Below are 22,564 nucleotides of genomic sequence, written 5' to 3'. Positions count from 1 at the left end.
TTTGGACAAGGCACAGGATGCCATTCTGTAGCCCTTTACACACCAAAACCTCTTCTCTGGCAGCTTTGAAGCCCCAGAAAAGGCCACTACAGCTTACTTCTGGGAAGAGGGTATTATTATTATTATTATTATTATTATTATTATTATTATTATTTGTATTCTGCTCTTTTCCCAGGACTGGGACTTAGAGCGGCTTCACAGCATTAAAAACAGTACAATTAAAAAAAAATTTTTTTTAAAAAAGTACATTAAAAAGGAATTAAATTATTATGGTATTAAAACAGATAGTTATTAAAAGAATAAAACATATTTTAAAAGATAAAACTATATATAAAGAAAAATCTGTATCAAATTTTTAAAAATTGTCCAACATCCCAGCCTGTCCTTATAGCAATTCCTTAAACGCCTGTGTGAATAGGTAGGTCTTCACCTGCCGGGAGAAGGCCATCAAGGAGGGAGCCGTTCTGATCTCCCTGGGCAGGAAATTCCAAAGTCTAGGGGCAGCCACAGAGAAGGCCCTCTCTTGCGTCCCCACCAACCATGTTTGTGATGGTGTTGGGACGGAGAGAAGGGCTTCTCCAGAGGATCTCATCATCCGGATCGGTTCATACCAGGAGAAACAGTCTGCTAAATAATGTGGACCTGAGCCAGGGTGGAGATGTAACTGGTCTGATCTCAGGGTAAGGCAGGTGCACTTTCTTTGTGAGTGCACTCAGCTTATCGTTTCCTTTCTCTGCACCCTTCCAGCCTCTAAGTATTCAACCCATTCTTTTAAAACTTTCCATTTTAAAATCCTGCTGGAATAAAAAGGTCTTTGCCTGCCAATAGAAGGCCAGCAGGGTGGGGCCCTTTCTGGCCTCCACAGGAAGGGAGTTCCAGAAACTGGAGACAACCACTGAGAAGGCCCTTTCTCAGGTCCCCATAAACCATACCTCAGATACAGTGAAGTCAGCTAATGGGTTAATCTGTAGTGCCCATCTGGGTTTTGTCTTTGGTTCTTGGTGGCTTCAGTGTACAATGCAGCAATAGCAGCATGTGCCTGAGGATGGTTGCTACTGTCCCTTCTGAGCAAGCAGATCATTTTCCTAAAAGCTTGGTGGAGAAAATATAATAGTTTCTTGAATCTTCAGAGAACACTGCTTCAGCCCAGTGTTATTTAAAATGATCTGTCACGTAAAAGTTTCTGTTCCATCACATGGCCATGACCCAGATTAGGTGATGTCCTAACAGGTATGTGGTGGCAGTGAACATTGTTGGAGATTCATCAGTGTTTTGGTGAGTGACAAGTATCTACAAAATGCTCTATATAGTCTTGTAGAGATTGCCACCCCTAACATCCTATTTTAAATTACTTGGATACGTATTATTTATGTGACTGAATTTTATGTTTACTCGATCTCCCCAAATTTTAAGTCAAATTGCAGGTTAAGAGCAAAAAATCATGCTGAAGTTTAAGCTGAAAATTTTTGGGCAGTATATACCACAGTCAGCAATGCTACCTGGTGGATTTATAGTCCAAAAGGTAACCTTTCCAAGCTCTGCTCTGGATCCTGGCCATGATTATTTTTAAGTTATTAATTGCATTGCAAAACAGACTTCAATGTGATTATTAACTGCAGGTTTTCTAAACTGACAGCAAAGAGCTCTCTAGTTCCATCCTCCATGAAATAATATCTTTGCTTGCCTGGCCTGAGATGATGTAAACTGATTCTACTTGCCTCTGTAGTCACTAATCTCCTGTATTCAGGTTGCAATAGCAGGCTGATGGGGGATTTGCTGCTTGCATGTAAAAGGCACAGGTAGGCAGCAAAACAATGGACAGGTGGGTAGATATGAGCACATTTTTCTAATTAGTGTGGTGCCTGGCAGTGTGGGGTAACAGGGAAGGGGGTGCAGTTATGAAAGCAAGCCATATGTCGAAAAGGAGATAGGGAAATGATTAACTACCATTGGGCTGCCTGGACTGAGCTCATGGGTAGCAACACACAGCTTTTTAAATTCTGTTGTTAGCTTGAGGTGCTGACTTTCAAATAACTTTAAATCTGTTTTAGAAATTAGGGGTTCTTTACTATTATTGTTGTTAACTGCTGTCAAGTCGACTTTGACTTATGGTGACCTTATGAATGAGAAACCACCAAGTCAACCTGTCATCAACAGCCCTGCTCAGATTTTGCAGATGCGAGGCTGTGGCTTGCTTGCTTGAGTCTATCCATCTGGAATGCTGACTTCTTTTCCTACAGACTTCTGCTTTACAAAGCATTATTGTCTTCTCATTACATGACCAAAGTACAACGGTCTTGTTTTGGCCTCTTGGTAGAGTTCAGGCTTCATTTGCTCTAGGACCCATTTATTTGTCTTTCTAGCAGTCTATGATGTATACAGTCCTCCAGCATCAAATTTCCCATGAGTTGATTTTATTGCTATCAGTTTTCTTCACTGCCCAGCTTTCACCACCACACATAGAAATTGGAAAGATAATGCCATGGACAATCCTACCTTTAGTATTCAGTTATGTATCTTTATACTTGAGGGTTTTGTCAAGTTCCTTGGGAAGATTCTTTAGATAATTGTGAAAAGGATATATTGGTTTTAGTAAAGAATGAGTGGACAGTTACCTCTATTATGGCCTCCAGAATAAATGAGTTTATTTTAGAATACATTGATCCTGACCAGGTGAGCTTCATGCCAGGCAGATACTTAGCAGACGCAGTCCACAGGGTACTCAGTATCATCTACCATTCCAACCAGTGAAAGACTCCTCCCGCTTTACTTTTGCTTGATGCTTTGAAAGCATTTGATACATTGGAATGACCCTTTCTTTTTGGGGTCCTTCAAGGAATGAATTTTGGAGATGGCTTCATAGGAGCACTTTGTCTTATCTATGAGAAATCAGAGGCAATGGTGTTGGTCAAAGGCCTCAACACATTTTGCACTTTCCAGGGGCACCAGAGACCAGACATTGTCACCCCTCCTATTTCCATTGACAATAGACCCCTTGACTAACAAGATTCGGCATGATGCTGTTATCACTGGCCTTTGCATCAACAACCAATACCATAAGTTTGCATTTTATGCTGATGATGTGTTGATTTTTTAATCATGCCCAGAATTATCATTTCTGCCTCTAAAAAGGACAATTGAGTCTAATAATTAACTTTAATTATTTGTCAGGTCTAATAATTTAGTTTAATAAATCCATATTTATAGCTCTAAACACTTCATACTGAGAGCAAAAAATCTGGCAGGACCCAATGGGCTTGCAACTTTGTCCCTCAGGTTTTTCCTATTTGGGAATAATCATCACAAAAGACACCCAGCAACTCATATCCTGAAAGTATAACTCAGTAGACACATGGATGCTACATAAATCTAGAAAATGGAAGGCTTTAAATCTTTCCATCCTTGGTAGGATTGCATTAGTCAAGATGTTCATGATACCTCGACTCTTTTCCTGTTTCAAACAATCCCATTGACTCCTCCCCCATCTAGATTCAAGAAATGGCAAAAATTAATTGATCAATTTATCTTCAATAAAAAGAGACCTAGATTTCCCAAATCCACTAGACACATCACTTCCAAGAATGGTGGTTTGGCAGTCCCAGATATTGCACTGTATTTCCAGGCTTTCCAACTCAGCCAAATTATTCAATTAATTAAGGACAACAGTGCTACCAGATGAGTAAATCTAGAAGTTTATAATATGAAGTCCACTGAATTTACTTGCCTCTACACCAAAATTTCAAAACAGAAACTTGGTAGGTTATCTAATCTGTTTTTATCTAGCTCCCTACTCATCTGGCATAAATGGAAACACATACTAACTCAGGACCCTTCTCCCATTAATCTCGTTTTTCTTGCACCCTCTTTCTCACTTAGATGATCAATTCCCACTAATAAGGTTATTGAGAAGATGTGGACTCTACCTCACCTTATACCTGTTCTCTGGTGCATTACCAAAGCCCACCACCACCATAAAAACTTACCTACAACAAACTAACATTACCTGGCTTCAAGCACACCAAATTGCTTCCTTTGCATCACATCTAGCCTCAGCAAGAGAATCTCCACATCAGCTCTCCTTTTTTGAAAACTTTTTTGAACTCCATATCTCATACTAAAGAGACAGTTATCTACAAACGTTTCCCGGAACACATCAATATATGCACTCATTTTGGCAAGGAGAATAGAAAACCACGATTCCAACACTGCATGGGCTCACATTTGGTCTTCATTGTCATACAAATCCTGTTCAGCATCTGTGAAGGAGAATACTTTGAAAACCATCCATAGGCGGTATCTCACATCTGTAAAGCTGTCTGAATTGGCTAAAACACTATCTCTGGATTGCTGGAGGGGTTGTAAATCTAGAGGCTCTTTTTTTTCTTAATTGAAAATTCAAGCATTAAACAACAAAAGAAAATAGACGAATTTCGACAGATAGATTAATAATTAACTGGGGATGTTTAGCCTGGAGAAAAGAAGGTTAAGAGGTGATATGATAGCCCTGTTTAAATATTTGAAAGGATGTCATATTGAGGAGGCAGCAAGCTTGTTTTCTGCTGCTCCAGAGAACAGGACCCGGAACAATGGATGCAAGCTACAGGAAAAGAGATTCCACCTGAACATTAGGAGGAACTTCCTGACAGTAAGGGCTGTTCGACAGTGGAATGCACTTCCTCGGAAGGTGATAGAGTCTCCTTCCTTGGAGGTCTTTAAACAGAGGCTGGATGGCCATCTGTCAGGGATGCTTTGATTTGGATTTCCTGCATGGCAGGGGGTTAGACTGGATGGCCCTAGTGGTCTCTTCCAACTCTACGATTCTATGATTCTATGATTCTAATTATAACATCTTACATTTACAAACACATAATTATCTGTATCTTCCTAAATATTCAGCTGTCCAACATTGTCCAGTTTTTCAGAAAGCTAAATAAAAATAAATATTCTTCCTACGTATATCACTCGTCTTTTTGTGTTTATTACTGTCTTCTACATTGTTTCCTTATATTCTTTATAGTCTTAGATAACTCCAGTCCCTTTATTTCATTGATGATTTACACTTTCCTATCCTTGTCAGAGTTAGTAAGTAATATTTCCATATATATCTTGTTATTTTATGTGTCTTTCCAGCGTTTACTACAAAAAATCCTTAATGCCTCCCATTCCTTTTCTATCTTTTCCTCATCTTTTCTATGAATAATATTAGTTAGCTTGTCCATTTCCATCATATCATAGACTTTTATCAACCACTCATCAATCGATGGAATCTCATTTAGTTTCCAATATTGTTCCAGAAGCAACCTTCCAGCTGTTATCATATAAAGAATCTTGTGCCAATGAAGGGCTTATATTCTCTTTGGGATTTTGTTTGTCATATTTAAAAGATAAATTTCAGGAGTTTGTTCAAATTCAATACCAAGAATTTCAGTTATAGATAGGTGAATCTGGTTCCAATATTTTTATCCTAGACAGTCCCACCAAACATGTAGCCAAGTTCCTTTTGCATTCAAGCATTTCCAGCACTAAGTTTTCATGGAGGTTTAGACATGCAGTAAATTTTTGTGTTTTTTCCCTGTCATTCTGCCAGCTTTCTAGATCTATTACTGTGCCAAGATCTCTGGCCCATTGGATCATGGATTCTTTTATTACATTCTGTTCCACCTTTCTTTGTAATACAATTTTCTATAATTTTGATGTTAGTTTCTTTTTTTTCTTTTCGAAGTATGTTATCCAATTCCGTATTTTCAATTTCAAAATTTTCAGCCTCTGCATCCAATTTAAACCTGTTTGTTAACTGATAGTAAAGGAACCAATGTTTTTGGATCTCCATTAGTGTTATTTCCTCTATTTTTTTAGCTTGTAGTAATTTATGTCATTTTTTATTAATAAGTCTTCATATCTTATCCATTTGGAGATCTATTAAAGAGCGCCTCATGGGGTGAGATCCATCCAGGGATTTTCCTATAGAAGAGTTGTTTCACATTGAGCCAAGATGTCAACATAGCATTCCAAACGAAATGGTGTCTGAAATCTCTATTAATCTTGTATTTTTCATACCACGGGTATGAAACGGATATTAAACCTTCCAAAGCAAGTAGTTTATCATCTGTCAAGTTTATCCATTCTTTCACCCAAGTTAAACTGTTAGCTATAAAATATATCTGGAAGTCAGGTAGATCACAGCCGCCATTTAGATTTGTGTCGATTAAAGTTTTCCATTTTACTCACAGTTTTTTTCCTGCCCACACAGATTTCCTTATTTCTTTTTCAAATTTGAGATGATAGGAATATTAGTAAATAGGTAGTTGAGTTTGGGTAGTACAGACATTTTTACAGCAGCAATTCTTCCGAAGAAAGACAAATTTAGTTTAGACCATTTCAGAATATCTTGTTTGATTTTCTTCCATATGAGTTTATAGTTGTTTTCAAAAAGTTCAGTGTTTCTGTTAGTGATCCATATGCCTAAATACTTTGTCTTTTTCACCACTTTGCAACCTGTGCGTTCTTGCGTTTCCTTTTCTTCAATGAAAGATAGATTTTTTTATGATCACTGATTTTTGTGTGTTTATTTTGAATCCAGAAGTTATGCCGACATTGTTAATTATATCTATTACTTTATATATACATGTAGCTGGATTCTGCAAAAAGATCACGAGATCATCAGCATAAGCTTTCAACTTGAATTCATGTCTCTTAATCTTTACTCCGGTAATTTCGCTGTCTTCTCTGATTCTATTATTGAGGTCTTCCATCACCGTTATAAATAGCAACGGGGACAGCAGGCAACTCTGTTTTGTCCCTTTCTGTATGTTAAACTGTTGGGTTCTCTCTGTTAATCAGTAGCCTTGCGGTTTGGTTGGTGTATATGCTTCGTATCCAACTCTCACCGATTCCCAACTTGTTCAAAGTACGCATCAAATACTCCCAGTTTAAACTATCAAACTATCAGAGGCTCTTATATGTATATGTGGATTGAATGTACATACCCTTAGCTCTTGCAGTTTGTTGTTGTTGTCATTGTTCTACAAGCTTATGTGTTTTATTGTAAAAACTGAAAAAATTAATTAGAAAAAAAAGAATGAGCAAATAATATATTAGATTAAAAGTATGTGTAGGCAGAACTAGATGTACCAGTAATCTGTCTCAGCAAAAGCCAGTAATTGTGTCTCACCACACTTTTTCATCAGCCTCCTTCAATGGCTAAAGCTTTCCTACCCTGCTCAGAATTTGTGTCAAGCCAGGGAGATTCAAGTTTTGATCTCCAAATGGTCAAGAATAAGAAGCTGACTCTGTTGTAGAAAAATAAGCAAATATCTAGTGGTACCTTAAACACGGTCATTTGAGCTGTAATTCTGTAGGACAGTGATCGAGCATTTAGCAAAAATAGCTAAGAAGAAGCTCTCTTAATCCCATATTAATATCTGACTGCAATATTTTATAAATACACATCAAATCTTTGGGTTCTGGACACTGTCCCCCTGCCATAGTCTCTGGGAACATGTCCTCCTCAAGGGATAATGATCAATCAAATGTGATGAATTTGTCATCTGCATCCCAGGGTAATCTAATTATTATCATTTTATTATTATCATTTATTTATATAGTGCCATCAATGTACCCAGGAAAACCTGAGAATTATATTCTGTAGCATTAAGAGTTGCTGCCAATCCATGCCAGCAGTTCTGGCCTAGGTAAACTATTAGTATTCTTGATCGTTGCTGTCCTGACCAATTTTTCTAGAAACCTTTTGATATGAGTGCTATTACAAATCTCTTAAAAATTAAATGCTCTCTTTTCTTAAACAGGTTACAATGAAAGCTAAAGAGATTAAAGACTCAGTTACATCAGCTCCAGGTAAGTGTCCATTGACTGCCCTTGTTTCCTGACAGCTAAATGGCAACCAGTTTTTGTGATATGGAAAAGGATCTTGTAGTCTTTGAAACTAACTGGAAGAAATAAGATGGTAGCATGCGCTTTCGTAGACTTAAGCCTACTTCCTCAGATGCATTGTGATTCTGATTAAGCCCATGCTTAAAAACACAGTGTTTTTGTGGAACAAATCATAGTGTAGTATTCTTTGTAAAAATCCTTACAATTAGCAAAAAATAGTTGAACCATAATACAAACTAGCCCAACTATACTATGGTTTATGTTACCAGCTCCCTGTACTGGGTGAGCGCAGAAGGTATTTGCTGGAAGCAAGCTCCATACCCAGCATCTGTTGTTACTGCTGCGGCTGACCAACCACCCTTAGGATACAAGGGTATGACAGTGCGTCCTGTCTTTCCCCCATCATGACTTTGGAGCTGACTTTTTTTTTTGTTGGTGATCAACTTTGGGTTGAGTTTGCAACAAGTATTGAAACCTCTCAATAGCAGTAATTTGTGTATTTTTTTAAGGAATGGTGGATTGTGTGACTCATAGAAATAATGAAGAAGAAGCAGTGCTTTCTCCATATCACTGGGAAATTCCAATGAAAAGAACTGTTTCCAGAATTAGTGGGTGCTGCTGAACTAATGTGTAGTTAGATATCTTTAGTGCTTGGTGATCACTCCTTCCCGGGAATGCAGAATGCATGGTGAAAGCTCAGTACAGATGTCACAAATACTATTAACTGTTCTGGCTGCATTTTCTAGCAGCTAATACAGGTTGAGTATCCCTTATCCAAAATGCTTGGGAGAACCAGAGGTGTTTTGGATTTCAGATTTTGGAATATTGGCATATACATAACAAGATATCTTGGAGATGGAACCCAAATCTAAACATGAAATTTATTTATGCTTTGTATACACCTCATAATCAATTCCAGATTGCTAATCTCTTATTTTTCAAGGGATGATTCAAATATTTCACATCTGAAGTTGGTAACAGCTGAATAATAATACTGGAGCATCAGCCTAGGATGTCTACCAATTATAATTTGGCAACATGCTTCTTGTCTTGTACTCTGCCCCTTCCATGTAACAGATTACAAATGAAACTGAAACTGATGCTCTTTTGTTAGGTATTGTTAGGCTCTCAGAGCTTAAACTGTTGGCGCAAACCCCAAGATGCAACAAGGCCAATGTTAACATATCAGATCATATAATCACTCAGCGGGATAATGAGGAGGAAGAGGACAGCGAAGACGATGCAGCAACAAAACATAGTTGTGACTCACAACCAATGGATGTAGGAATAGCTAACCATCAAGACACAGTGTTGACTGAAGCCAGATACCGCAAGCGGAAAACAGTTTCAAAGGCCTTAGAAACCACACTCCCTGTTGCGAAAGAGACAACAGACGATAAGTGTCGAGGGAGGCGGCAGAAGGACTTCGATAGTGCAGAACAAGAAGAGCACAGTGATGATGAGGCCAGAAAAAAAGAGAGACACCGCACTTCAGAAGACTTGTGGACTCAGAATCAGCAGAAGCTTCTGGAAGTAGCCTTACAGCAGTATCCAAAGGGAACGGCAGAGCGTTGGGATAAGATTGCAAAATACGTTCCAGGGAAAAGTAAGGTATGTCATAGTTTTCTGTATAAAGTAAAATAGTGTTTAGATGCAAGGCATGAAGTTAATTCTGTTGTTGATCTTTAAGCTAATCAGCTTTAGCAAGTAAATATTGCTTCTTCCTTCATATTTAATGCAAGGACAAAAAGTAACAGGAAAATATATTTGTAATAGGACTTGCTGCTTGCATGTGCGACTAAATGATACTCTCACTGGTAGAATTCAGAGACGTAGCTGTATTAGTCTGGATCAGTACGCAAAGGGATCTTGTAGTATCTTTGAGACCAGCTTCTTTTAGCTCATCTCAGAGGTCCTACAAGATCCCTTTGTGTAAATGATAGCCTGCATTTCTTACACATTCACTCATTTCAACTATTTGCAACACTGAAAATGTACAGATGACATGAAGGTATAAATCCAAGAATCCCTGGCAGTGGCCTGTCAAGTGATTTACCCATATCTAGGCTCTAAAATGGGTCAGTGTTGCAAGAAGAGCTGGAGATGAAGGGCCTTCAGCAGCAGGGTGCGGCCTCCTTGATTGTGCCAAAAATTGAATCTGAGGAGGTAGTTTGGTTTTTAGCAAATGTCACTAAGAACCAGGCACAAAATATGACTAATCTTCCTCACATTTCCTTCCTCCTTTCAAAGCTAAGGCTTGGATTTGTTCCGTGTAGTGTTTTCTCCTAAATGGTGTATTGAAGGCTGCATATAGGGTCAAAAATTAGTTCCTGGCATTGTTCTTTTAGTCAGGAATGTACTGGGTCAGAAACTGTTGCTTTTTTTAGACTGGCAGTGGGCAAAGTGTGGCCCCCTCTAGGTGTTGACCTGCAGTTTACAGCATTCTTCTTAATTGGCTATGCATCTAGGGTGGATCTAAGTTGCAGTTCATTACATCTGGAGGGCTGTGCATATGCCCACCCTGCTTTTAGACAGAAAAAAGCAGAGAGGGTGCTGTTTTGGTCCATTTCAAATATTTAAAAATCCACACATATGGTACATTTATTATGACCAATCAAAATATTGAGCAAGGAGATGGGAGTTGCAATCTCTGAAATAACTACTGCATTTTGGTAAGTTGCAGTACCTTACTCTATTAACTTGTATATGTACAAGTACATAGTGAAAAGCAGTAAGGTGACCTGACCCTTTAGGGAAGAGCTCTCATGTAAATTTCTATGAACTGTTGAAGGAAAGTCTTTCCCTTTGATCTGCAAGTTTCTGATAAAAGTATCAACATTCTCATTTCTTACCTTATCTTTCCCCATCATTGCCCTGCTCCCTATCTCTTTCTGCAGGAAGAATGTATGGCCAGATACAAATTGCTGGTTGAACTTGTACAGAAGAAAAAAATGGCAAAAAGCTGAATTCCTGAAGAATTTTACTAACAGAATGGGATATTTTAAAGATATGCCGTTACTTGTATTTTTGTACCTCAGTATTTCAGTATGTCATGTGCCTTAATAAATAAATAACATTTATGCCTTTACATTTTGTTGTGGTAGTGACATTCATCCTGTTTCATGGGTTGTATGCAGAACCCACCATTGAAATGGATAGTTTTGCCTATTTTGAAGTAGGTGTTCACAACTGCAGATATTTAAACATATGTTGAATTAAACTATACTGAGATTGTACAGTAACTACATTTAGAATTTAGGGGGGAAAGAATGTGGTTAGTACTAAACACATACAGGGTGGGCTTGAAAGGTGTTTTAGTATGACAGCTAAGGCTCTGATAAAAACTTTTCGTTATAAATGAAGTGTTTAATTTTAAAAATATGGAAAACCAGGAGAGCTTATTCACCAGTTGGAACAAAACATTGACTCAGATACCTTGTTTTAAACCACAGAAACAATTCAGATTGTTGATTCAGAGACGAGGTTGAATTTCAACTTCTCTCTGAAGATGGGATCAGGAATAGGACTCTTTACTGTGGAGGGCAGTGTTCCCTTACAGGTAATATGTTTGGGTGCCTCTGCAGATGGGGGAGATGGAGGAAATAGAGGATAAACATCCTCCTCCTGCATATGCCAGAAAAGGGATGTCTTTGGAAAGTGAGTATCTGTACTTTTAAAACACTTACTTAGCTCTCTCTCTTTGGATGGATCATGCCTTTTGAAAAGCCAGCTATGCTGTTTCCAAGTGCTCTTCCCTTCCTTCTCCATGGAAAACATTATACACCTTCTACCTTCATCATACATACTAGAGTCCTTTGCATTACAACATGTGTGGAACAACAGGCAGCTGTTTCTGGAAAAGAGTTTTTTGGGTTCCCAACAATCTTATTTTATGGCTGGCACATACATGTATGCAGTGCCCCATACTCTGGAAATGTTGCATTGAAAAAAACCTCAACAAAGAGTGAATGCTGTGTCACTTATCACCAGAAAATCTGGAGATAAGGATTGACTGTTTAGTTTTGTGTCAGCTTAAAGAGGGGAGGGGACTTTGACAAATTTTTGTGAACCGAAAAAGAGGCAGTTACAGTGGGCCCTCCACATTCACTGGAGTTAGGGGCACAGAACCCTCGTGAAAGTGGGGAAACAGTAAATAAAAAAGCCCACCTTTTTTTAACCTGACACCTCTCTAGGCATCTCTAGGTCCTCCAGTGCAACTTTCTAATTAACATCTGCTGGAAGTTGACCACACAATTGCGCTGGAAGACCTACAAATGCCTAGGGAAGTGTTTTCTCTAGGAATCTCTAGTTCCTCTAGTGTGACTCTATGATAACTTCTGGCAGAGTCGCACTGTAATACCGCGAGAACATAATTGACTACCTGAATAATCAAACCTCCAAAAGTCAAAAGCCACAAATGTGGATGGCTGACTGTATATTAAATGGACATGTCCAGGCCTGCACAACATACAGCCCATGGACCACTTGCAGCCCGCCAAAGGGTTTCGGGCGGCCAATAAGGACCTCAGGGCTCCTCCTCCACCTGGTTTTCTCCCTGGAAAGAGCCGGGCTGCAGAAGAGGACAAGCAAATATTCACCCTTCAAGGCTCCTCTGCCAAATTAATATTTAAAATATTATTAATAAATTAATAATTAATGATTAAAATACAGTTGGCCCTCAGTAGCCACAGGGGATCCATTCTGGACACCACCACCCTGAGGATACCAAATTCCGCAAATGCTGAAGTTCCATTGTTCCCAGTGGTGGCGCGTTCATGTGGCTGTGCCACCATTAGGGACAATGGGACTCCAATGGCGGCATGTGCATGTGGCTGTGCTGCCGCTGAGAACAGGGTCTGTCCCTAATGGCAGCTTGGTCACATGCATGCACTGCCATTAGGTACAACACAGACTTGCCATCCGCAGATCCCCAGATGGCAAGTCCACAGACACCGAGGGCCAAACGTATTAATGAATTACACCTTTACTTGGAGAGTGAGTCACTAAATAGCGATCTGCTGCCTGAAAAAGTTTAGCTTATTTTAATTTTGGTCCCTACCTACTGCCAAGTTGGGCAGATCTGGACTAGTGTGTCCACAGTGCTTCAAAATAGTGAACAGTATCTGTACTAAGCAACATGGACTTGAAAATATAGATTTGATTCACAGAAATTCAGATTTCCTTGGGCATTTGTGGGTAAGCCAGTTGTCCATCAGCATAGAGGAGGTGGTAGCATTTTGCATCTCTGGATTCAAGCTTGTCTTGAAATGTCCATTGCTAAGTACACTGTTCTTACTTAGCTAGTGCACTGAAGCTACATTTTGGGTTTTAAATGATCCATAACAGTGCATTTCAGTAACTTAGAATGATAAACATTCAAGGGCAAAACTGTCTCTGTACAGAAAAGCTTCCCTCCTGGACAGTCAGCCAGCCTGGGAGTGAAGACCTACCCATAGCCTGAGCAGAGTTCCAGGGAAATGGCAAGGTGGGACTTCACATGTAAATCGAACAGCAATTCATACTAAATAAGCATTTATTACTACCTGAAAAAATAACTGTTCTTTGGATGGCTTTCTGGAGAGAATTTTTAATACAAGCATTATAATTTTATTTGAATTCTTGTTTTCCAAGTAATTTGATTTCTTCTTCACAGTCTCTATTAGTCACACAAATTGGTCAATCTGTGCCTGCACAGCAAAGTTCGGAACTTGCTAGAGCTGCTATGGGTGTCCCACCACTACTGTTCCCATTTTCTCCTCAGTTCCTTTTGGACCACTGCAGCATTAGCAGCTGTGTTCCCCATGCTCACCTTACCTGAGTAGACCCTCCTCTGGCAAGAAGCCCTCTTCAGCCACAGTATAGTTCATCCTTTTAAGCCTTCATCTGTGCCTCAGCCATATTACCTGTTTGTCTTCAGCACCAGCTATCACACTTCTCTACCATGGTATTTCACTGTCTTTTCCTTGTGCCTCAGTTTTTATCTCTATTCCAATTTCATACCCTCCTCTGGTTCAACTCAGGAGAGTGCCTTCTCCACTGCCTCTTCCATGCAACTCACTAGTCAGCCTTGTTCAAAGCAAGCCCCACCATGCTCTACCTCCACAAGTTTGTATTGTCCATTTTCCTGATTCTGAGGATGACTGTTCCGACACATCTTCTGTTCCTGAAGCTTTTATCACATTCCCAGCTATTTTGTTTCTTTTAAGGAGTTTGCTGTGGCTGGCAGCAAAGAATCGAGGGCAAGGCTGGAGTAGCGCTTGAACGTGCATAGTATAGTGAGTAAGGCTCCTGCTAAATCACATCTAACAGCTCTAGAAACTTGCTGTGCAGGACAACCCTTTTATGTGCATTCATAGCTGATAACTTGAAGAACCACAGTTAAAGGAATGCAACCTGTTCTTTGATTTTGAGCCCTAAAGAGAGATCTATTAATATTGAAAACAGGGCAGTGAACATGGAGCCCTCCAGAAATTGTCGTCTCCACATCCTCAACAACTGACCATGTTGGCTAGGGTGGCTCCTAGCAAAAGTAGCAAGCTATTCCCAGCCTATGAGACATTGAGATATCAATCTAATAGCAGTAACATCAGAGATGGCTCGCACACACACATCTAGGCATTGTTATTTCCACTAAGGCCGATTGCAAGTGCCTTTCTCTAACAAACTTTGGTAAAGCACACCTTACTAAAACAGACTCTACTTTTAATGCATCAGATTTAGCATTTTTGTGCTTGATTCTTCATTTTTATTTGGGGTGGTTTAGGCGAATGAAAGTTTGGTAATATTGCTAACAGAGCACTACCTTTCTATCTCCCCTCCCTTTGATACTATGCTTTTTACTAATGCAGCAGATAAGGGTGAACCAGCCTGCAGGAAAATGCCAGCTGGAACCTGTAAATAAAGCCTCATTTCATACATATGAACACATGACTATGGCATCCAATAATGACTAGCATACTATCAAACTGAAATAAGAGTTTGAAGAAATCTGTTCCATGTTAGGTTCACAGTCATAAGCAATATTAAAATTTAATAATCAAAGCTTTGTACATCTTTATATAAACTTGCAATTTTACATCTAGGCAAAACCAACATTTTATACAAATTGTTACAGAATATTAAATGAGTGGTTTAAATAAATTAAACCACACTGATTTACTTTAGCAAATTATCTACAAAAGTGATTTGTGACTTTTTTAAAAATTCCCATGAACATATAAAAATAAATTATTCTTTACTTTTCAATTAGATCTACCAATTAGAAATATTACAAATCAAAATATCCACATTTTATGAATTCTCCACAATACAAAACAGCCACAAAACTTTATTTACAGAAATGAGGTAAGAACTGTGCAATGTTTAACCAAACAATATTGCAGAAACAATAGATTCTTCCAATTAGGTACACAGTGAAGGTCTAAGTATACTTGAGCATTTTCCACTAATAATTCACACATATTCAATTAGTGGCTATTAAGTCCCAGCTTCAAACTATCTTCTGCTATAATGCATAGTCATACTGTGAAATCATCTACTTAAATTGAAAATAGTCAAATACTTCTGTTTAACCCGTTAACATTTTAATAGAAATGAGAAATCTCCCCCCCCCCTCTTTTTTTGGTAATTTATTAGTGGAAAGCAACCCAGGTAATGATTTGCCTGAGCTATCTATAGTGACAAACACTTCTAATAAAGGCAGATCAATGGGAAAGGCTGCTGGTGCAAAATCGTATACACACTCTTGGCTTTTACAAAGACTTATTTAGTGCATGACCAGCTATATAAAGCCATTCCAACCCAACAGAGGTAAGCAACAGGCACTTGGGTTAGGTCAAATGCTACCAGAACTTGAGTTGCTTACTCATCTGGTAAAATTTAAAACCTTTGAACTGATCTGTTTTTTCCAGGAATCATTTTTTTAAAAAATATCAAGATTAACCACCATTTTGTCACTCCTTACGAACTCCTGCTCTAGCAAAACATTCACTAAAGTTAAGAAAATAAGTAAAATTTTAAAACCTGCTCCTCTTCTGGAAAAAAATGGTATTTCTAAAAACACAGATGTTTAACAGGTAACAGGACTGTCCACCTGTCATTGGCAGATACTGCAAATTTGGTTTGCTTTCTAAAAACAATGGAACTACAACAGGCAATTCATTAACAATGCAAAATGTTAAAAGGCTACCAGTTCAGCAGCAGAATTCAAATAAACGGTCCTAAATGACAAGTCTTAATATGCAAACTAAGAATTCCATGAAATCTGAAAAAAACAGTTCAGTTTCAGTGCAACAAAAAGCAACAAGGTCAAAGCCTTATATAAAATGTCTTAAGGTAGATTCACTTTTCCAGTGTGCAGTTCGCTCCTCGTTGCATCTAGCCACACTTCTAGAAGAGAGGCTGCACTTTGCAGCCTGATGAAGTGCTATCATGGCAGGATACTCCTTGCTACATCCACCATGTCAATTCTTCTCTGGTGCAATTGGTCCACTTTTATCAGTCAGTCTCTTGAGAGAAAAAGAAACACAATATGTCATGTTATAACTGTAAGAATTACATATGTATTGTAAAATGTAATTTGAGAGGCTATAGCATCAGAAGAGCTTTAGAAAATATGAGAAGCAACAACAAAACTCAAACCTTTGGTAGTGGAAGATGGCACTGGTCTCCACCACTGAGTCTGATTTTCTTGCAGTAAGCTGCTCTCCTTCAGAACTAAGTCTATGCTCTTAGCTGCTTACCCTCTCAGCACATCCAAAAGGGCATGGAAAGCAGCATCAATCCCTTGCTTTCTCTTGAGAGGGAATTCTAGATAAATAAGCACCCCTCACTATTAGGGTAGAAGGCAGATGCCAACACCTCAGTCTAGATGTCTCCAGCTTTCTCCCTGGATTCAAGTGAGCTTTTATAATTGGAGATAATATCCAAATGATTTGAGAAAGCTAAGTACATATTTCATTATGAATAGGTGATAGAAAGTGCTGTGTTCATTTCACTGCTGAGACAGAAAATCAGCACATCAGAGATTAATTAGGATCTAGCAAATTGGGGGGTTGTATTAAAAAAAACCTAAGTAGCCTTTTCTGACTATCCATAGTAGGTTTCTCCAGTCAATTTTAAGTTTTCAAACATTCTCCATTGAGCTTTGGGTATTGTGCAAATCATTCAAAATACTGATTGATCAGTAAAATGATGATTTAGGTCAGGGGTAGGCAACTTTTTTGAGTTGGGGGCCAGGTTGCTGTCCCTCAGACAACTGGGGGGTCCGAAGCCAAAAAATAAATAATTAAATAATATTTTTAAAATTAAATAAATAAATAAACAGGGACAAATGTAGGACAAAAATTTCAAATGGAGGACACTTTTTTATAAAAAATGGAGGACACGCGAAAAAATTTGCTGATTTTTTAAAAAATGTTAATATAAATGCATGTTTCTGAGGCTTCTATAGACAATTGCCCCCCTTGCCCGCCGCTTGCCCCCCCTTGCCCACCTCCTCCTGATAGGCCAAAGGCCCCACGCCCTCACGCGAGAGGCCAAAGGCTCCGGCGGCAATCGGCAGCAGGACCAGGCGGGGGCCGGTCCCAAGGCCTTGCCGGGCCGCATCCGGCCCGCGGGCCGCAGGTTGCCTACCCGATTTAGGTCGATATACAGCTCCTAGTTAACAGCAGCTGATAAGAAAGGAAGTAAATGAAGCTCAAGCTTGCCTTGAAGCTACTCCCATGGTCTGAAATTTCTGATCAAGCATCCCTATGTGTGGGGCTTATTCACTGATGATTGGGGGGAAACGCTCTGTGCATATGTATGTCCACAGTAATTTTGTCATATGCTCTAAACCTCAGCTCTAGCATTAGGAACAGTTTCTGAAGGGAAGGTCTGGGTTAAAGATAAACACCATGTACTGTTTTCTTGAAAAAAACCAAGGAGGGTGGTAACAGACTGCCCAAAAAGGGTGGTCTGCCCGTGCCTTGTTTTGCAGTGCGAGGAAGCTGCAGCGGACAAACCGCACAGCAAAAAGAACTCACAAAAAGTGGGTTCTTTTTGCGGTGCGATTGTGACACCACTGTGTGCCAATGGCACACTCGCAAAATGTTAAAGCGTCCGCTAAGCGTCCGCTGCGTCAAAATGGCGGCGCCCATCTGTACAGGGCGCCACCATTTTGACGCCCTCATCACGGGCGATGGGCATCTGGAAGCGCTGCCCCTCGCACATAACGACGCCGCCCCATGGCACCCGTCTGTAGAGCGCCTAAGTTTCAGAATGCCAGACAGTATAAACATCAATACAATACAGAATTTATTATTTCCTTTTTAAGTACTGACATCTAAGTTCTTTACAACTGAAGAACACTCTGCTGCCTATTTTTCCAGAAAATCACTTGAGCATTTTATAATAGTTGCCTGGACTACCTGAAAGATACTTGTGGTTGCAGGGAGTCTCTCCACTGATACGGACTGCAACTATTTCATCACAACATCATGGAGTTCACACATGACAAACCAATTGTCATCTGGTGGCTAGTTTCTGGGGATGAGTTTCTCCTTTCTTAGCTTGGATGGATGGCGGACATGCAGTCCATCAGCCATATCAGGTAGGTAGGAACTGCCGGAGGCTACACCCGACTGCCATAGCCTTTCAGTGTCCAGAGTCACCTTCTTACCTCAATGAGCCCACTGAACAGAACTCTGTGAAGATTTAGTGTCATTACTTGATGCTTACTGCCTTCCAAAATGTCAAAAATATAATCTTGGGCTATTGTCAACAGACCTGTAGGTATTGGCAATTAAGTTAAAACCAGCACTGGAACATTTGTTCTATAGTAGGAAGATGGAGAATGAGCTGTCTATTATCCTGTAAAAAACATGTATGGCAGGGGGGTAGAGTAGATGGCTCTTGTGTGCCCTTCCAACTCATAAGATTCTAAGAAGCTAATAAGATGCCTTATGCTTATTTTCATCATGAGGGGTCAGCAGTAGTGCTCTGCTAAACACTCCAGGGATTAGATGCTAAAATAGGTGCAACTGTTCATTCCACTCATTACAGCTAGTCAAAATACAATTTTGCCTCTCCCTTTAAATCCTAAGACAGTTCCTTGGCCCTCTCCATATTTCAGATTAAGACCTTCCGTAACACTGCTAATCAATGTCCCTTGAATCCACCTCAGTGTACAACAGTACATGGGCATACTTACAGTGACTTTTTGAGTAGCATTATCCCCATGAAGAGTAAGGAACGGGTTATTTGTAGCTGTATGAAGTGGAGATGCCTGAGAGCCTGCCAGTAAGTTATTGATGGGAATCTGTGTGGCTCCTGAAATCTGCAACTGTTGTACTTCAGACTGGTGATGATGTTGCTGCTGCTGCTGCTGCTGCTGCTGCTGCTGCACTAGTTGATACAGAAGAGCCTGATGCTGTTCCTTGAATACAACAGTGAAGGAGCAGTCAGTTATTTTGTGGGGAAGGTATTTTTATGCATTCACAAAAATGAGTACTAAAACTTGAAGGCCAGATGTGTTTCTCATTCACCAAGGATTTATGTATTGGTACGTTGCATTTTTCTATGTTAAAGAGAAAGAAAACCAATGCAATAATTTTACATTGGTTTGGGGAGGAATGATGGTGCTGAGGCTTCTAAACTGAGGGGATCCCTGCCTACCTCCTCCGAGCCAATGTATTAAAGCAGTTAAGAGTGCAGTGCTTGTATATGAGAAATATTGGGATAAATTTCTGTGATGTTTACCAGAAAAGCGCCATCTCTCAAAAAGTCAGTTATCAAAAGACATATAGTTCTGAGAAAAGAGAATGAAAACAGCAAAAGACAGAACTAGGGAAAGCAGAGAATGTCTACGCCAATGTGCAGTTGAATAAAATGTAGAAGAATTAAAAAAAAACCTAAGGCACAGCAATGCTTTGAAAAGTGCTGGAGTTTCTTAGGCCTTAAGGTGTAGACATTTAGACTTTGACCAAGAGCAAGATGAACTAGATCAGAAGATACTGATCTCCATATGTCCATGGTCATCTAGTGTACAAAGAAGAAATGTGGGATAGATGCATTAGTATGCCAGACTGACCAACTCTCTCATGTATTGTGCAATCATGTCTTCCAGATCTAACATGCATCAATAGACTGAATTGATCAAAGATCAATTAAGGTCATTTTGAATTTTGGCCCTGTCCTCTGAGGAATAGTTAATACCCCAGAGGACAGGATAAAAATTCTAAATGACTTTAATAGATTAGAAAGCTGGGCCAAAGCTAACAAAATGAATTTTAACACAGAGAAATGTAAGGTAAATGTAAGGTACTGCGCTTAGGGCAAAAAAAGAGGATGAGGGACACCTGGCTGAACAAGACTATGTGAAAAAGGGATCTAGGCATCCTAGCAGACCACAAATTGAACGTGAGTCAACAGTGTGATGAGGCAGCTAAAAAGGCCAATGCAATTCTAGGCTGCATCAATAGAAGTATGGTGTCTAGATCAAGGCAAGTAATAGTGCCACTATTCTGCCTTGGTCAGGCCTCACCTAGAATACTGTGTCCAGTTCTGGGCATCACAATTCAAAAAGGATATTGAGAAGCTGGAGCATGTCCAGGGGAGGACAACCAAAGAGGTGAAGGGTCTGGAAACCATGCCCTATGAGGAGAGATTTAGGGAGCTGGGTATGTTTGGTCTGGAGAAGAGAAGGTTAAGAGGTGATATGATAACCTTGTTTAAATATTTGAAGGGATGTCATATTGAGGATGGAGCAAAATTGTTTTCTGCTTCTCCAAAGAATAAGACCTGGAACAATGAGTCAAAGCTTAAGAAGAAGAATTCTGCCTCCATGGCATCTGACTCCACCCGACCCAGGAGGTAGTGAAAAGAGAGGCCCAACGCCATTGGGCCTATCCTTAGGAAGCTGAGCCCTCCCCCTCCAGTCCATTTGCCTTGGTCCAGGCCTCAGAGGGAGAGACAAACTGCTGGACCTGATCCCCTTCCCCACCACCATTCCCTTCTCTTTTTGTGTCGTGTCTTGTTAGATTGTAAGCCTGAGAGCAGGGAACTGTCCAATTAAAAATAATTGTAAGCCACTCTGATAGCCTTTAGGGCTGAAGAGCAGGGTATAAATACCATAATAAATAAATTTAAAAAATAAAGCTACAGGAAAAGAGATTCCAACTCAACATTAGGAGGAACTCCCTGACAGTGAGAGCTGTTCAACAGTGTAACACACCCCTCTGAATGTGATGGAGTCTCCTTCGTTGGAAGTCTTTAACCAGAGGCTAGAGGGCCATCTGGCAGGGGTGCTTTGATTGTGAGCTACTGCCTGGCAGGGGGTGAACTGGATTGGCCCTTGTGGTCTCTTCCAAATCTATGATTCTATGAAAGATATAGCCATGTTAATCTGTAGAATCAGTATGCAGAGAGATCTTGTAGCACTTCTGAAAGTAACTGAAAGAAATAAGTTGGCTGCATGAGCTTTTGTAGACTTAAGTCTAGTTCCCCAGATGTATTTAGAGGAAATGCATCTGAGGAAGTAGACTTAAATCTAGGAAAGCTCATGTAGCCAACTTCTTTCAGCTACAGTCGTCCCTCCGTATTCGCGGAGGTTAGGGGAACAAGATCCCCGGGAATACGGAAAATTCACGAATATCACCAGCTCCGTCCACCTTCTCCCTGCCTGGCATAACTGCTCCCAGTCTTCTTAATCTGCCCACTTTCTTGACTTCTGTTTTGGGTACATACGTATCAATACTGACTCCTGAACATGAAATACAATTGCCCCTCTGTTTTTGTGGGGGATCCATTCCAGACCCCACCGCAAAAACGGAAATCTGCCAATATTCAAGCCCTACTGACGTGAATGGTGGTGCAGCTCTGCGGGCGGGCACCAGAGAGACACACCCCATTTTAAGCCTCCGTTTGCCCCTCGCGAGTAAGCGAGGAATGTGGATCCAAAGTCCTCACAAACAGAAGGACGACTGTAGAGATAATGATAAAAAGGCAAGGCTTACCGATGTGAACTGTTGAGTATTTAGTAACTGCTGAAACTGCTGGTGTTGATGGAGCAAAAGTTGTCTCTGTTGGTCAGGAAGAAACCCAAGTCCTGAGGCACTGTAACGTAATGGGAATCCTTTACTTGGTGATTTGACTTGCACTGCATATAAACCAGTATGGTTTGAACACTGGTATATAGCTCTAGAGACCCCACTCAGCCATAGAAACCGACTGGGTGACAATGGGGAAGTCACACTCCCTCAGCTGAACAAAGTGACTACTTAATCCTGATGAATGCGGGTAAAAAAATTAACAGCTGCTCTATTCTATATATTTGCAAAATGCTGATATTATTATTATTATTATTATTATTCACCTGCCTCTCCCCATGGATCGAGGCAAAGGGAAAAACAACATACAACATCAGTTAAAACATATTGATTAAACTATGCAACAGTTTGAAAGGACAAATAAGATACAGTGGGCCATTTGTATATGCGGGGATCCGTTCTGCCCCCCCCCCCCCGCTTATGGGAAAAACTGCAGGACCTCAGGGCCCTGTTGATTTCAATGGTGGTGCGCTGCCACACACGCATTTGTCCAACCGGGCTTGCCATCTGCATGAGCTCGTCCGCATATGACACGTCCACACAATGGATGGAAGGACGGTATACATATTCTGAAACAATATGGCATT

The 22,564-nt window shown here is 40.0% G+C and overlaps 2 protein-coding genes across 5 annotated transcripts in view; one reads left to right on the top strand and one right to left on the bottom strand.

Moving 5' to 3' along the window:
- The window catches only part of DNAJC1 (DnaJ heat shock protein family (Hsp40) member C1), a 99,920-nt gene extending 88,942 nt beyond the window's left edge, over nt 1-10,978 (top strand). The window contains exons 10-12 of the mRNA XM_089533344.1: nt 7,806-7,854; nt 9,005-9,501; nt 10,788-10,978. Coding sequence (XP_089389470.1) covers nt 7,806-7,854; nt 9,005-9,501; nt 10,788-10,856 — 615 coding nt within the window. The 3' untranslated portion in view covers nt 10,857-10,978. The remainder of the gene's footprint in view (nt 1-7,805; nt 7,855-9,004; nt 9,502-10,787) is intronic.
- A 3,657-nt stretch (nt 10,979-14,635) lies between these two features.
- MLLT10 (MLLT10 histone lysine methyltransferase DOT1L cofactor) overlaps nt 14,636-22,564 on the bottom strand; it is a 149,182-nt gene continuing 141,253 nt past the window's right edge. For 2 of the 4 annotated variants that reach the window (XM_089533340.1, XM_089533342.1), the window contains 3 exons: nt 21,885-21,984; nt 19,082-19,306; nt 14,637-16,397 (listed from right to left, as the gene is read on the bottom strand). In XM_089533340.1, the coding sequence (XP_089389466.1) occupies nt 16,353-16,397; nt 19,082-19,306; nt 21,885-21,984 (370 nt within the window). In that variant the 3' untranslated portion in view covers nt 14,637-16,352. Of the gene's footprint in view, nt 16,398-19,081; nt 19,307-21,884; nt 21,985-22,564 lie in introns of all 4 variants that reach the window. The other 2 variants (XM_089533339.1, XM_089533341.1) reach the window with 2 other exon arrangements.

This window comes from Sceloporus occidentalis, unplaced genomic scaffold (genome assembly GCF_023333645.1).
Source record: "Sceloporus occidentalis isolate IW3139 unplaced genomic scaffold, rSceOcc1.0.p SCAF_7, whole genome shotgun sequence".
NCBI classification, from domain to species: Eukaryota; Metazoa; Chordata; class Lepidosauria; order Squamata; family Phrynosomatidae; genus Sceloporus; species Sceloporus occidentalis.
The sequence above is the reverse complement of the archived record's forward strand: the minus strand, read 5'-3'. Positions and strand labels throughout refer to the sequence as shown.